Source organism: Varanus komodoensis, unplaced genomic scaffold (assembly GCF_004798865.1).
Source record: "Varanus komodoensis strain SLA01 unplaced genomic scaffold, ASM479886v1 scaffold102, whole genome shotgun sequence".
Lineage (NCBI taxonomy): Eukaryota > Metazoa > Chordata > Lepidosauria > Squamata > Varanidae > Varanus > Varanus komodoensis.
Window position 1 is genome coordinate 1310241 of NW_025335279.1, and position 14651 is coordinate 1324891.

Here is a 14651-nt window from a genome sequence, read left to right on the forward strand (position 1 = left end):
TACATTTTTGCTGGGATAGCAGTTCAGACAATTGGCCTATAATTTCTAGGATCCACTCAATATCCCTTCTTAAATAGTGGGACTACTATACTAAGTTTCCATCATTTCGGAATACATCTGAATAGCATACGGGAGTGAACAAGCAAGGCAGCTCCCCAGTCTACGTTAAAGCCCTTTCCTGGAGCTTTATGCTTCTTCAGTGACTGCGTAAAAAGCTTATTTCCTGGTGGCCACTTGCAGAGGTCACTGATAGTCGTGAGAATTGCTTCCACGTGCCATCATCTTCTAATATTTGAATCTTCCTTGAATAAATAAAGAAATCTTCCCAGACTGAAGCAGATATAGGTACCTCACAGGTTTACTGTGATTCTCTTAGAGAGGGAGAGAAATCTGGGGGAAAGAGGGAGAAAATTTGCCACTAACTTCCTCTGCTTTGTGACTGAAGGCATGTGGGAAAGTGCTTTGTAGAAGAGGAAAAGATGGCCTGGACTAAGGCTGTCTTAATTTTGAAATTGATCTTCCTGGCCTGGAGCGGTTGACCTGTGAGGAATTCACATTGCTGCTTTACGGAGAAATCCTGAGGTAGCCTTTTTTGCAAATATAAAAAAAGGGCAAAAGGGTTTCTCCAGAAAACGAGACCCCAGAGAAGGTGTGGATGAGGGTACCTTGGTCAGCATCATAAAAGGCCACCTGCCCCCCATCACAGCTCAGACACACCTGGATCCTCTTCAGCTCCCCACTCACGGACAGAGAATAGGAATTAGGGGCGTGCGCCGCCCAGTACGTGCCTTTCAAATAACGGCCAGGTCGCCAAGCCAACGGTGCCCCTGCATAGTACCGGACAGCCCAGATTCCTTGTTCAGGGCATAGTTCCACCCGGCCCTTTCTCCTCATGGACTTCCGGGCGACCCCCACAGCCCAGTCTCCCCCACTTCCCACATGGACTTCCCAGAAATGTTTTCCTTCTGCAAATCCCTCCTGTCCCAGCACAAACTGCTGTTTGTCGAATCTCTCCTGATTGTTGGGCAGCTTTTGTGGCCTCTCTTCTATCCTCACGATTTTCCGATCTTCAGACAGGACGAGTTTGGGATGAGCCGTGTGTGGATTCAGGGTCACATTGGCAGCTGAGGATGGAGAACAAGGGGCGGGGGGAAGAAAGGGGAAGATGAGCAGAATCCCCTGGGACAGTGACAGATATCAGAAGCGTAAACACCCCACAGGAATGTGGAGTATGCAATCAGTGAATATGGAAGCAGCATAAATAATTGAGGTGCTCAAAGGAGAATCAGCAGCACAGATGCCGAAACCATTTCCCCAGACCTCTCCTCATTTCCCCCCTCTTTCTTTCTTGCCCACCCGGAAGGACCAAAGTCACTCCCATCTTCATGAGGCGAGACTGAGGGAACTGGGTCTCTTCAGCCTGGAGAAGAGGAGACTCCAAAGGATCTGTTGGCGACATACAGGTATGTGAGCGGGTGTCACATAGAGATGGGTAGAGACCTGCTCTCCCCTGCAGAGGAAGGCAAGACGCACTCCAACGGAGTGAAGCTCAGGGAACCCAGGTTCAATTCACATGCCAGGAAGCACTTCCTGACAGGACCCCAAGGTGTGGAATTGGTTTCCACAAGAGGTCATTGAGGCCCCATCGGTGAGGGTGTTCAAACATAGGCTGGACATGCACATGGTGGGCATGTCATGAGCGGAGCCAACTGGAGCCAGGGGTCAGACTAGATGGCCCGGGAGGCCCCTTCTGACTCACTCAGTTTCTATGTTTCTATGTATCTTCCTGATAAGCCACGCACACTTTTGGCTGTCCTCCTTCTGACACTCCATCATATTCACTGCTTGCTCTTGATTTATTCAGATCGCCCAGATCTTTCTACTCCTGTCCTTCAATCCATTTATAGGAAGAAACATAAAAAAAACCCCTGTCCCAAAATGGACCTTTGGGTGTTGCCCCCCAATTGGGCCTTTATTGCATCATCCTCCTGCCTCATTTGAGGACTTGTTTTGTGGGGGGGGGGTCATCCAAATGACACCATCTCCTACTCATAAGCTTCTAGTGTTTCCCCAAATTTTCTACTGTCTTTGTTCTTGATGCTGAAAATCTGTTCCAGCAAAACCAATGGAATGGCCTCAGGGCTCCTTCTCATCGGCACCTCTGGGAGCCCTCACTTGGAAGGCTCCATCTCCTTGGGAAGGGAGTGGAGAAGGGGGCAGGTGAGGAGATGCTTCCCTTGATGCCTGTTGTGGGGATTGGCCAGGTGGGGCTTCCAGGGGAAGGAAGAGGTCTCCATTCCGGTGAGCACAGAGAAGTCGGCTGGCCGTGCTTTTGCTCTTGGCAGACGATAAGAGGATTGGCAATAAATATCTCTGGAGCAAATACTAACAACCCATCATGCTGCAGGGGTGTTGCCCCCGCTTCCTTCACAAACAAGGGACCCTGCTCCTCTTCTGCTATAGGGACAGCCCTTGCTCAAGGGTTTGGGAATTCAGGGTGAATTGCCTCATTTCCCGGCTGGAACCAAACTGAGGTCAGAACATGGAGACATTATCATTCTGTGATTACTGGGGATGGGTGGGGAACATGCGGCCCTTCAGACGCTTTTGTACTGCATGTACCATCAGTCCTTGGCAACTTAGCCAATGGTGAGGGACGATGGAAGCTGTAGTCCAAAAGCACCTGGAAAGAGATAATTCAGATAACATTGTCATGAATCTAAATCACAGGAAAGAGGCCAAATTAGACATTAGGAATGCAATGATGGGGGACAGAAACAGCCACCCCAATTTCCTACTTAATTAGCAGGTGCCAAATTGAGGGTGGCTTTTTCCATGCTGTTCTGGGGTTGTCATTTAACACGCACACATATGCCAGTTTTGGAGCAGGGGAGGTGGCGTAAAAGAAGAATAAAAGTAAAAAGCTCCCTCCTACAGACCATTTACCTTTTGTGTCTATCTGAGGGGTTTGACGTGCCACACACCCTGCAAAATCAGGGAAGCTGCCTTGATGAGACCAGCCCAAGAAACAGGTTTTCCTGCCTCACCTATATTGGAAACTTCAGATATGGCTTTCTGCAAAGCATCATACCATTGCATGCCGTCATGATCTGCAGGTCAAAAGCACGTGAAAATCTCTTTCACAGAGATAAGAGATGATGTGGCCAACATCCTGTTTCTGGGCAAGGTGTTGGAGCGGGTGGTGGCAGGACAAATCCAAGCACTCTTGGAGGAAACTGATTATCTGGATCCTTTTCAGTCCGGCTTCAGACCCGTTTATGGTACTGAATCTGCCTTGGTCACCCTGTACGATGACCTGTGCAGGGAGAAGGACAGGGGGAGTGCGTCCCTGTTGGTTCTTCTGGACCTCTCAGCGGCTTTCGATACCATTGACCATGGTATCCTTCTGGATAGGCTAGCGGGATTGGGAGTTGGAGGCACTGCTTTGCGGTGGTTCTGCTCCTATTTCAATGGCCGTTTCCAGAAGGTGGTGCTGGGGGACTATGGCTCTGCGCCATGGCACTTATGCCATGGAGTACCGCAGGGATCCATTTTGTCCCCCTTGCTATTCAACATCTACATGAAACTGCTGGGAGAGGTCATCAGGAGGTGTGGGCTGTGGAATCATCAGTACGCTGATGATACCCAGCTCTACCTCTCGTTTTCCACCAATCCAGGTGAGACAGTGGCTGTGCTGAACCGGTGCCTGGCCGAGGTAATGGGCTGGATGAGGGCCAATAAACTGAAGCTCAATCCAGACAAGATGGAGGTCCTGTTGGTTGGCAGATCGGGCTTCAGGGAAGGGAACCTGAACCTAGTCCTGAATGGGGTTGCACTCCCTCTTAGGGACAAGGTCCGCAGCTTGGGAGTGCTCCTCAACCCAGAGCTTTCACTGGAAGCTCAGGTGACAGCGGTGGCGAGGAGCGCTTTCTTTCAGCTTTGGCTAATCCATCAGCTGTGTCCCTACCTGGAGGACGACTGCCTGGCAACGGTGACACACGCGTTGGTGACTTCCCGACTTGACTTCTGTAATGCGCTCTATGTGGGACTGCCCTTGAAGATAGTCCGGATACTTCAATTGGTTCAAAATAGAGCTGCTAGGCTGCTGATGGGGACTGAGCATTATGTTCACATGACTCCAGTTCTCCGTCAGCTTCACTGGCTCCCCATTGAAGTCCGGGCCAAATTCAAGATGTTGGTGATGACCTATAAAGCCCTTAATGGCTTGGGTCCTGGTTACCTGAAGGAGCGCTTACGTCCATATATGCCTGCCCGCCCCTTGAGATCAGCGGGAGAGGCTCTTCTCTGGGAACCCTCCGTGAAAGAAATTAGGAGGGTAGGTACTCAGAGGAGGGCTTTCTCTGTGGTGGCGCCCAATCTATGGAATGCACTGCCCAGAGAGGTTCGCCTGGCACCGTCGTTATTTCTTTTTTGGCGCCAGGTGAAGACCTTTTTATTCAAACGCTATTTTAATTGTTAATATTATTTATTTATTTTATTTTTCGGGCCAGGTCAACTCATGTTATATTATTTTATACTGTTCTTATTTATTAAATATTGTGAGCCGCCCCGAGGCTTCTGCGAATGGGGCGGCATAGAAGCCTTCTAAATAAATAAATAATAAATATTTTCTGTCCCCACAGAACTGAAATCTGAGCTCTGCGCAGCTTTTCTTTTCTGACTTTTCCACTACATAACCTCTAGGTGGAGCTTTGCCATAGTGCAAATACACAAGGAGAAACAGTGCCGTTTTCCTGTTCTGAAATTAACACACATCCCCTTTTCCCCAGTCTAAAAAACAAAACAAAACCAAATCTGGGAAAATGCTCTAAAAAACCAGAAGGGAAACCAGAGGACCACATTTTCTTAAGACGCTGCAAATGACTGTGAAAAAGGGATCACGAGAATATAGACAGGAACGGAGAACCTTCCGCGATAGCCTTCAAGTTGCATTCAAATTCTGCACATAGAACCAACGTCTGGTTCAGTCAAGGCTCTTTTACCCCTTCAAATGTACAGAAGTGCAGGGGTGGAGTGATTCAGAGCTCCGCTTTTTGTGGGTTCCTGAGCCCCACTGACTTAAGTCACTTTTATACAAGGATACAGCCTGCAAAGTTTATTTGGATGCACCAAAAGCCCACGGGGGAAGCATCCAGTGACATCACTCATGGTCTCTTCCGTCAGTGCACGCAGAAGCGCTCAGACATCAATACTGGGGCAGCTGGTTACTCATAGCCAAAACATTTATGGTTATGAAGTGTGCAGAATGGAACTGTTTCACCATAAGGAAGTACCCCAAGAGAAACATCTGGCCAGGTCACATCCCTCCAATGAAGCTGGCCCTCACTGGAAATGTACCTTTTGGTAGCTGTAGTCGAGGTGGCAGGGCATCTGGGAAGAAGAAATGCACAAAATTAAGCAGTCCGCCATTGTGCTAATACTGAACCTTACTTGCTAGAATACCAGTTTATAACATTAGTTGACTTGGTCTGAATTGGAGTCTTTCCGTCTAAGACTAGATTTTCCACTTCAGTCAGTTTTGGAGTTGTATTGTCTTGATCCTTATGGAGAGCACTGGGCTCATGACATATTAAAATGGATATTACTACTCAGAGTCCACTAGAGAGGTGTAGAGAATGCTACTGAGTCAATTATATTTTGATCCATTTTTGCATCCGAGATGGACTTGATGATGCAATCCAGACCTAAAAATCAGTCAGAAAATGTTTTATTTATTTATGTATTTATTAAATTTCTACTCTGCCCCTTAGCCAGAATGACTTTGTTGATTTTTATTTTGGACCAAGTAGTGGGGGTTGTTAATGAATTTTCTGATTTTCAGATCTGCATGCCAAATACAATTTAGCCATACTTGCAATTGCAAAGCTTGTTAGAATCTCGGTCTGGTCCTGCAGCTTTTACAGCCTCAGTGTCTCTTCTGCTCTTGGAAAGACTTATTTCGGTAATCAGTCATATTGACTTACACGCCATTGTTTTATTAGTGGATAAGTAGGACTCAGAAGGACTTAAGCAGAAATGCAACAGAGATCTGAATTTATTCTACCTAATCCATGGATTGTTATTTTAGCATTTCTATCTGAAGCGTCAGTGGATCTCAGCTTAGGTTTTATTCAGCAAAACACTCTTCTTCCACGTCTTCCGGGTGCCACCATTTCTCCTATTAAGGGTTTGCCTAAGTCATCTTGCTGCTGGGGATACAAGACTGCTGTTCGTTTATTGCTCTGCCATCCAATAGCCAAAGCTCTCTGGGCAGTTCAGAACTCATAACACATGTTCAGTAGTAGAACGGATAATAATAAAATGCTAATGCAATTTTTAAAGGAATAAAATAAACACAGTGTTAATTATGATCTAGCAAATGTGAAACAATTACAACAATTTCTGTACAAATGAGGCCTGTTGAAATAGACGGCATGTCCCATCCTATGCTGGTAAATGTCTGGGAATAGAGGGCAGTCTTAACCTGATTCCACACGACAATGTCGGAGCCAAGTGGGGCTCTGTGGGAGAGCATTGCATAATTACGGGACCATCAACGAGAAGGTTCTCCTCCTTGTTCCCTGCCTCAGAGGTGGGTGTCGGAGGGAAGCCGCCGATGTTGGTTGTAGCGTTCTGGGAGTTTGCAGAGGGGCAAGGATGGTGTGCGTGAAACCTCCTCCCTCAGGGTCACCTCTAGAAGAAGGATCCCCTCCAGCTCTCTCTCGAGGTGCTGCAGGGGTTCCCCCGGGCCTGCTAGGGATGGCATCATGACCTGGTCCAAGGTGGCTGTGCAACCTTTGTTCCATGAGCATCTGCAGGCTTCCGCTCAGCCTGGCTCATTTTCCGCTCAGCACACACACACACTCACTCACACAGGTTGTCAAATCGGAAATTCTGCAATTACCTCTATTGTATCCACAGCTAAATTCAATAAAATAGATTAAATCAAATCAAGACCTGCCAGAATTACTCCCAAACAGAGATCTGATGCCCTCTGTAAAATCCACACAGCCATGCTTCAGTACCTTTGAATTGCTTGATGGCTCCCTCCACAAAGTAATTTATATCGCAGAAGTCAGAGATCCTGAACTTCAGCTGTAGAGGGACAGCCACTGAATTCTCCAAGGTCTTTTTACTCCTGTTGGAGATAAACAAAGGTGACTTTCCACCCTTTCAAAACTGTATTGGCAAAAAGAGCAGGTGAAAACCGCAAAAGGCTTAGAACAGGAGCAGGCAATGTTTCGCGAGGGCAAGACCAAATTGAACCCTTCAGCAACCACACAAGTGGGGTGGCTTGGAGCGAATAGGGTAGTTCAGGTGCTGTGTTTGTGCTTAGTTATAGTTAGTGATGTGTGCTTTGCGGGCAAAGAAGATTCTTCAACTGTGTGTATTGGATGGCATGAAGAACAGAGGTGGGACATTTTCAGAAGCAGGTCAGCCTCCCTCCCTCCCTCCCTCCCTCCGAGATGTGAGAGACCTAGCTCTGTTTTCTGCTCAGCAGCCGGGGGGACCACATTTCTTCCCTGCCATCCAGACCCTTCTCCGCACAAGTGGAAAGCAAAGGGATCCGCTTACCGTTGCAAAGTGCCTTTCGGATCCTGTGGAGGGAAAGCAAGAGAAAGAGGGTGCTCAGGGCCTGGGGCACATCGCTCTGTGGAGATGCTCTCCGGCCACCGCATGCTCAATGGGTGACGGTGCCGCCCCAAATCCTCCACCCCAGGACCGAGGAAAAGGGATCTCGTCCCCTGGAATGGGGCAGAAGAGGACTTGCCTAGGTTCTAGAATTGCACCAGAGGGAAGGGCTGATGTGCCCTTCAAAGGACAAGCCTTTGGCGTGCAGGAAGGCTGTGCTTAGAATGAAAGGGAGTGAGGCAGGTGAGGTGTGCCTGGCCCAGAGAGCACATGCTGGCAGGGGAGACAGGGAGCTCCTCCCGTGGCAGGGCCCACGGGGCACTCCTGCCTGGTCTCCATCCTCTGCCCCGCTCCCACTCTGTCCCCAGCAATCCAGGGAGCTCCCCACGAGCCGTCGCCCCCTCCCGGCAGCCTGCCACTGGAGTTTCCTGGGCAGGGGTCCAGGGGGGCGTCCTTGGGAAAGAGTCTCCGGCAAGGAGGACGGCCTCCATTCTTGGCACCTTGGCCTGCCCTCCCATGCACTGAGCTGCTGGGCGAGGAGGGCAGCGGCACGCGTGAGTCCTGTGCCCGGGGTGGGGGGGGCAGCCGGGCACACATGAAGTGAGGGAGGAGGTGCTGGCTGGCTGTGGTCATGCCTAGGGGGTATGTTTGATACGTCCCTTTCATTCTAAGCACAGCCCTCCCGCCCATATTTGCCCTCCCGCCCCTTGAGATCGGCAGCAGAGGCTCTCCTCTGGGAGCCTTCCATGAGATATTATTATTATTATTATTATTATTATTATTATATTATTATTATAACATTTCTATGCCGCCCCTTGCCGAAGCCTCGGGGCGGCTTACAACACAATAAAATACATTGAAATACAATAGAACATCAGGAGGCAAAGTACCCGGAGGAGGGCCTTCTCTGCAGTGGCGCCCCACTTATGGAACACGCTCCCCAGAGAGGTCCGCCTGGCGCCATCGTTATTTGTTTTTCGGCGCCAGGCCAAGTCCTTTTTATTCAAACAATATTTTAATAATGTTTAATATTTATAGGTTTTAACGGTGCAGCCAGTGTGTTTCCGGGTTTTAATTGTAATTGTTATTTGTTTTGTATTTCTTTATTTCTGTGATCCATCCTGAGGCTATATAGTAAGGGGACGGCATATAAAAACTTTGATGAATGAATGAATGAATGAATGAATGAATGAATGAATAGGGGAGCCTGTGGGGCAGTGCAGGAGAGGTGGGTGGGGCAGGCAGGAGTGGTACAAGCTGGGATGGATTTCCAGCCACAGGGGCAGATGGGCCACATGCCACAATCTGGAGGGAAGAGTGGGGCCTGTGGAAACGACTTGTGAGCAGTCACCACGCAAACGGGGGAAGACAGGTGAGACGCCATGTCACGGTGGTAACTCCATAACGGTACCATTTACCGTTATGCGTGAACACGGCCACTGTCGTACCTTCAGGAGTTCACTCTCTGGCTGCCTACTCTTCTTTTCCATGTCCTTGATGATCTGCTCAAGAGAGGAGAGTTCTCCGGAGAGCGTGGCCAGGTACGCCTCCCTTTCCCTTCTAATCCTCTTCTCCACCTCTTCCACCTGGGCCAGCCAAAACTTCTCTTGTTCTTCCAAAAAGTGCCGCACTTTTCTCAACTGATCCACTGTTTTTTCCGATTCTGCTTTTATTTGCCTCTGCAAAATGTTCAGGAGAGAACAGTGTGTGGAAAAGGGAGAAACAGTCCCCAAACGTCAGCAACGGGGCCCCTCTTCCGAAATGTACTCAAGGACAAGCATGGCCTTCCACGAACATTTGCTATAATGGGTGAAGTAGTTCCAATTAGAACAAGAATACATACTCTGCCTCTACATTTTCCATTACTTTCTCACTCGTATCGGTTGAAGAACTTGTTCACTTCAAAATACTCTGGATACTTACGAGCAACTCCTGGCTTTCCCGTTTTGCCTCTGCTTTATGTTCTTTAACTTTTCTTTTCTCCTTCTTGAGACTCTCCAGCTGACAATGCAGCAGATCCTGAAGAGGGGAAAAACAGTCATATTTGGTTCACTGAGAAAGCAGAAAACAGGAGTTGAACAAGTTGGCTGTTCCCAGATGTGCGCTTCACTCTTGCAGCCTGCAAGTCACCACTTCTGAAGCCCACTTTTGATGCTTGCTGAGATGGGGTGGAAGCCAGGCCAGTGCACCTCACCACATCTCCACGCCTCGTTTCCATGTAATTGCTTTTAGTGGAATTGCCTTCCACTGGCCCAGGCAAACACGTTCCTTCCATAGAACCCAAGGCCTTCCCAAGCACCGGAAGAACAGAGGGGATGGTTCCCCACGGCTCCTGCTAAGGACCCAGAACCAGACGGCAGGTGATCGGGACAGCTTTCGCCACGGCTTTCAACACGCCACCTCTTGCGGAAAACCTGCTTTCTACGCCCTGCTTCTGTGGGACACACCTGGCTGGCCAGCGTTAAGCCTGGCAGGCTGGTCGTGTCCCAAGCACTGTCAAAGTAAACTGGAGTATCACACACAAGCTGGGGTGGAGCGATCTCCCAGCGAAGCTCCCAGCCCATCCTCCAGGTAGCCCAGCCTCCCAGGCGAGCGCAGGAGTCGCCTGCATTTGAATGTGCCCGTCAGTGCTTGTGGTGGGAATTTCAATCCAGCGGGCAACTGTCATCGCGACCTGGGCAGCAGAGGTATGAAAGGGGACTTTCTGGTGAATTACCGTTTTGCCGTGATCAAACTTCCTTCCTGAGAATAAAATACATTCTTGTTGTGCATAAATGGGCGAACTGCGCCTGGCCTGGACCCCTTGTGTCCAGTGCTTCTCCATGACAGAGCTCCCCTTTGTCCCAATATTTTCAAATGGGTCATTAAAGAGATTGTGCAGACTAACCATGAAGGGGTGAAGACGACGCATTAAATGGAAGCTGGTGGATCCTGTCCTGCAGCTCTGAGGGCTTGGAAGCTTCAGGCCCTCCCTCCCCTAAGTAAGCTGCCTCCCCACCATGCAGTCCACAAACAGGTTTAGTCTTTTCAGGTCTTCCCGAGAACTCAAGCATACGAGCTTGAGGGCCCCCATGAAGTGCTTGGGCACATGGGAACTGGAGCTCAGGGGCTCACAGTGGCGGGACTCTGTGGCCTCGCCCCAGGAGACAGTGTGGTGCAGATGGAGGACATGCCCAGGGGATACCTGGCGCACTCCTAGTCGAGTCCTGGCATGTGCTCACAGTCGAATATATTTGGAGGCAGTGAGAGCAGCAAAGAAGCAATATCTGACAACTCCCATTCAACCTTCTCCTTGCTACCCAGTGGCACTCTCTGGGATTGTCCAGGGCCTATTAGATCCTGGCCTGAAGGACATCTTGGGGCCATCGCAAGCCTGCTGGAATGTGTTCGCAAGGTACTTCCAGGGCAACATCTTTTGCATCTGTCAGGGCTTGGACTCAAAATGTTCTAGCGACAGAATCAGGTGAGATTTGCAGAGCACAGTTTGGTCTAGTTGTTAAACTCATGTGAGTTGCATTCCCTTTGAAGAAGCAGTTTCGTTGCTTGTGCTATCTTTATCACTTGAGGCTCAGGTAGCTTCAGTGGCTCAGAGCAGCTTCTACTAGCTTTGGATGGTAGCTCAGCTATGTCCCTATCTGGACAGAGATAGCCTGCTATCAGTGATCTATGCTCTGGTAATCTCTAAGCTAGGCTACTGCAAGGCAATCTATGTGGGGCTTCCCTTGAAGACAGTTTGGAAGATGCAGCTTGTGGGAAATGCGACGGTCAGACTAATAACAAGGATCAGCTGGTCAGATTGTATCACACCAATTCCGGCTGGCTTGCACTGGCTGCCTACAAGCTTCTGAACCCAATGATTTTAACCTATCAGATCCTCCATGAGACCAGGGCAATGGATGGATTGCCATTCCCAACCACAGTCTACCTAGATACGACATCAGCATCTGAGGCCTTCCTCCAACTGCCACTTCTGAGGTAGGCTGTGCTGGTAGCCGCAAAGGAGAGGGCCTTCTCTGTGTTGACCCCCACATCATGGAATGATTTCCTCACTGAGGTCTACCTAGCACCAACTCTGCTATTTTTTCAGTGCCAGGTTAAGACTGCCTTCTGTGCTGAGCCATTTAACAGAGGTGGGATGTTGCCAGCTGTTTTATGAATCGTAGTTGTTCATGTTGTTTAAAATTCCATTTTAAACCCCTAGTGAAATTTTTAGGATGTTTTCCCTTTTAAAAAAATATAATATTGTATTTTATCAATCATACACTGTTAGGTGAGCTTCAGCTATTGGTTAGTATAAAAATATAATGTTTTATTAAATACTACATATTGCTTTCTATAATGGATTCCACTATAGCACTGCGAGGGAGGGTGTGCTGGGGACAGGCTCCCAGGATGCTTTACCATGGGCCCTGGTTTGGCTCAGCCCTCCCTCCCTCCGGGAAATGCCCAGAGAGCCTTTTGGCTAATGGGACAAGATATACATCAATCAATCAATGCCCTCTTGTACTGCAGAGAATTGATAGGAAGCCAAGCCAATGGGCTATGCTGACCCTGGAGCTCCTCTCCCATGGGATTTCCTGGTGGGGTGGTGCCTTTGGGGGCACTCTCTCGGATGAGCTCCCTCACCCAATCTTCCCCATCCTGCAAGAGTAAGGGGGCAGTCAGCGAGTATGGGGCATCTCTGGAATCCTCTTACCCTGCAGGGGAGGTGGCAAGATGCTGCCAAACAGAGGCCTGGGGGGTTCTCTTCTCTTCACAGAATAGCAGAGTTGGAAGGGGCCATGAAGGCCATCAAGTCCAGCCCCCTGCTGTTGCAGGACACTAGTTTATACCATCCCACTCAGATGTCTGCCCAGTTTCTTTTTGGATGTCTCTACTGTGGGACAGCCCACCAGCTCTCCAGGCAGCTGGTTTCACCCTGTCGTATTGCTCTGAAAGTGAGGAAGCTTTTCCTGATGCCCAGTCTGAATCTGGGTTGTCACAGCTTGAATTGATTCTTCCGTGTGCTACACTCTGGCATCAGCAAGAAGAGATCTTGACCTTCCTCTTTGTGACTGCCTTTGGGGTAGTTAAAGAGGGATATCATGCCTGCCCTCAGTCTTCTCTTCTCAAGACTGAACATGCCCAGTTCCCTCAGTCTCTCCTCACAGGACAGAGTTTCCAAACCCAGCCCTCCACTGGACCCCTTCTAATTTTCCTGCATCTTTCTTAAATTGTGGTGTCCAGAACTGGACACAGTATTCCAGGTGAGGTCTGACTAGTGAGGAGTACAGGGGAACTACTACGTCTCACGATTTGGAAGTGATACTTCTGTTAGTGCTCTTGGTCATGCACAAGCGCACATGATGCGGGGGCGCATACAGGTGTGGTGCAGCAAGAGGTCCGGGCAGAGCTCACAGAAGGTTCTGCAGGTCTGGCAGGAGTTGCCAGGTGGCTCGGGCAATTTCTGAAGCGGCTGCATGTGGGTGGTGGATGCAGATTACCTGCTGGACAAGCCATGAAGTGCTCTTCCAAAGAGCCCTTACGGACGGACGAGTCGTGTTCCTGATGCCATTCTGCTGATGGGGCCTGGAAGCTGTCACACCCTCAGAGATGAGAGAGAGCTGAAAGGACTCAACCCAAACATTCAGCTCAGGGGACCAGGGAGCAATTTGCTGCTGGCACAAGGAGACTGGAACCCCACTGGGGCTCTTCTGCGTAAGGAATTCCTGGCGTGATTCATTGCTCAGGATTCCTTGCTCGGACATTCGTGGCGGGATTCCTTGCTCAGCTTGTGGGACTGCTTTAGAAGTCACTGAGATCCTCCAGTTTCTCTTCTGTTTTTTTCAGAACGCTTCCCTTTCTTAGATCGAGGGAAACAAACAGTTCAGGCACGATGGGGAATTACAGCCGTCTTCTGCCATTCTGCTCGAGCAAAGCTCCAGCTCGAGAGTGTGTGGAGGAAAAGCAGGAAAGGAAGGGCTCTTTGTGCAGAGCTGAGATCTCAATGCATGCAGAAAATCTTCGGTTGTGCGGGTTGCTCTTCAGGCAGAATAAGGGAAGGGCACATACTGCAAAATAACAAGTAACTAAATGCAAGTAATTGAAGGGACTCCAGCACTAAAGCTCCTGACGCTTTCTTACCTTGTATTCCTCAGTAGCCTCTTCCTTGGGAAGCACGGTGTGTGCTTTATGCACTGGGGAGCGCCTGCACTTCCAGCAGACCAGCTTATCATCTTCCTTGCAAAACAGGTCCAGCCTTTCCTTGTGTTTCTCACACAGGTCTGCGTTTTTCTGCTTTTGCTGCAGGAGTTTAATTTTTTCTACGATATTTGCCAGCTGCCAGTTCGGCCGGAAGTTCTCTTTCCAGATGGAGTTTCTGCAATTGGGACAGGTCGGGTCCTCCCCCATCTGTTCCCAGGACGAACAGTAGCCTGTGATGCAGCTGTGACAGAAGTTGTGGCCACAGTCCACAGTCACGGGGACCTTCAGATAATCCAGGCAGATGGAGCATGTAGTATCCTGTTGCACTTCTGTGAATGCAGAAGCTGTGGCCATAGCAGGTGGATTCTGCGTGGCTCTGCTGAAGAGGCAGCTGTAGGAGGAAAGCCATAAGAATTAGCTAGAGGAGGAAAACTGCCTGTTGGATAATCAGACTATCAGAAAATACACCTCTTAAAATCCGTCCTATGAGAGAGCAAGTGTATTTTGCAGTCCCTGTCACCAAGGATCCTTCCACTGAAGCGCCCACTGTCTGGAACGCAATATAAACAAGAAAGATAAACAAAACATTCATTGCATGGAACTTCTCAGGATAAAAGGCGCTTCTGCAGTTCTCTGGTTCTCAATGTTTAAAAGTGGGGTTCATCTTTTGGTTTTGTATCTCTTTGACAAGAGATGACCTTTTTTCAGCATTTAAAACTCTTAAGTTTGGATTCTTTGTCATTTAAGATTGATGTTGTAAACCACTTTTTGGATGTTGATTAAACAGAGGAAGATTCCTGGTTTTGCTGCTGTTTGATTTCTGGGTGGATGTACTA

General features: G+C 49.1%; 1 protein-coding gene across 1 annotated transcript; it reads right to left on the minus strand.

The window, feature by feature from the left end:
• Positions 1-564: 564 nt before the first annotated feature.
• Positions 565-14169, minus strand: LOC123017821 (E3 ubiquitin-protein ligase TRIM7-like). Its single transcript, XM_044419409.1, has 6 exons — positions 13756-14169; positions 9556-9651; positions 9081-9311; positions 7576-7598; positions 7026-7138; positions 565-1124 (listed from the first exon to the last, which is right to left on the minus strand). Exons 1-6 carry the CDS (start codon positions 14167-14169, stop codon positions 565-567), a joined length of 1437 nt encoding a protein of 478 aa, XP_044275344.1.
• Between the last annotated feature and the right edge of the window lie 482 nt (positions 14170-14651).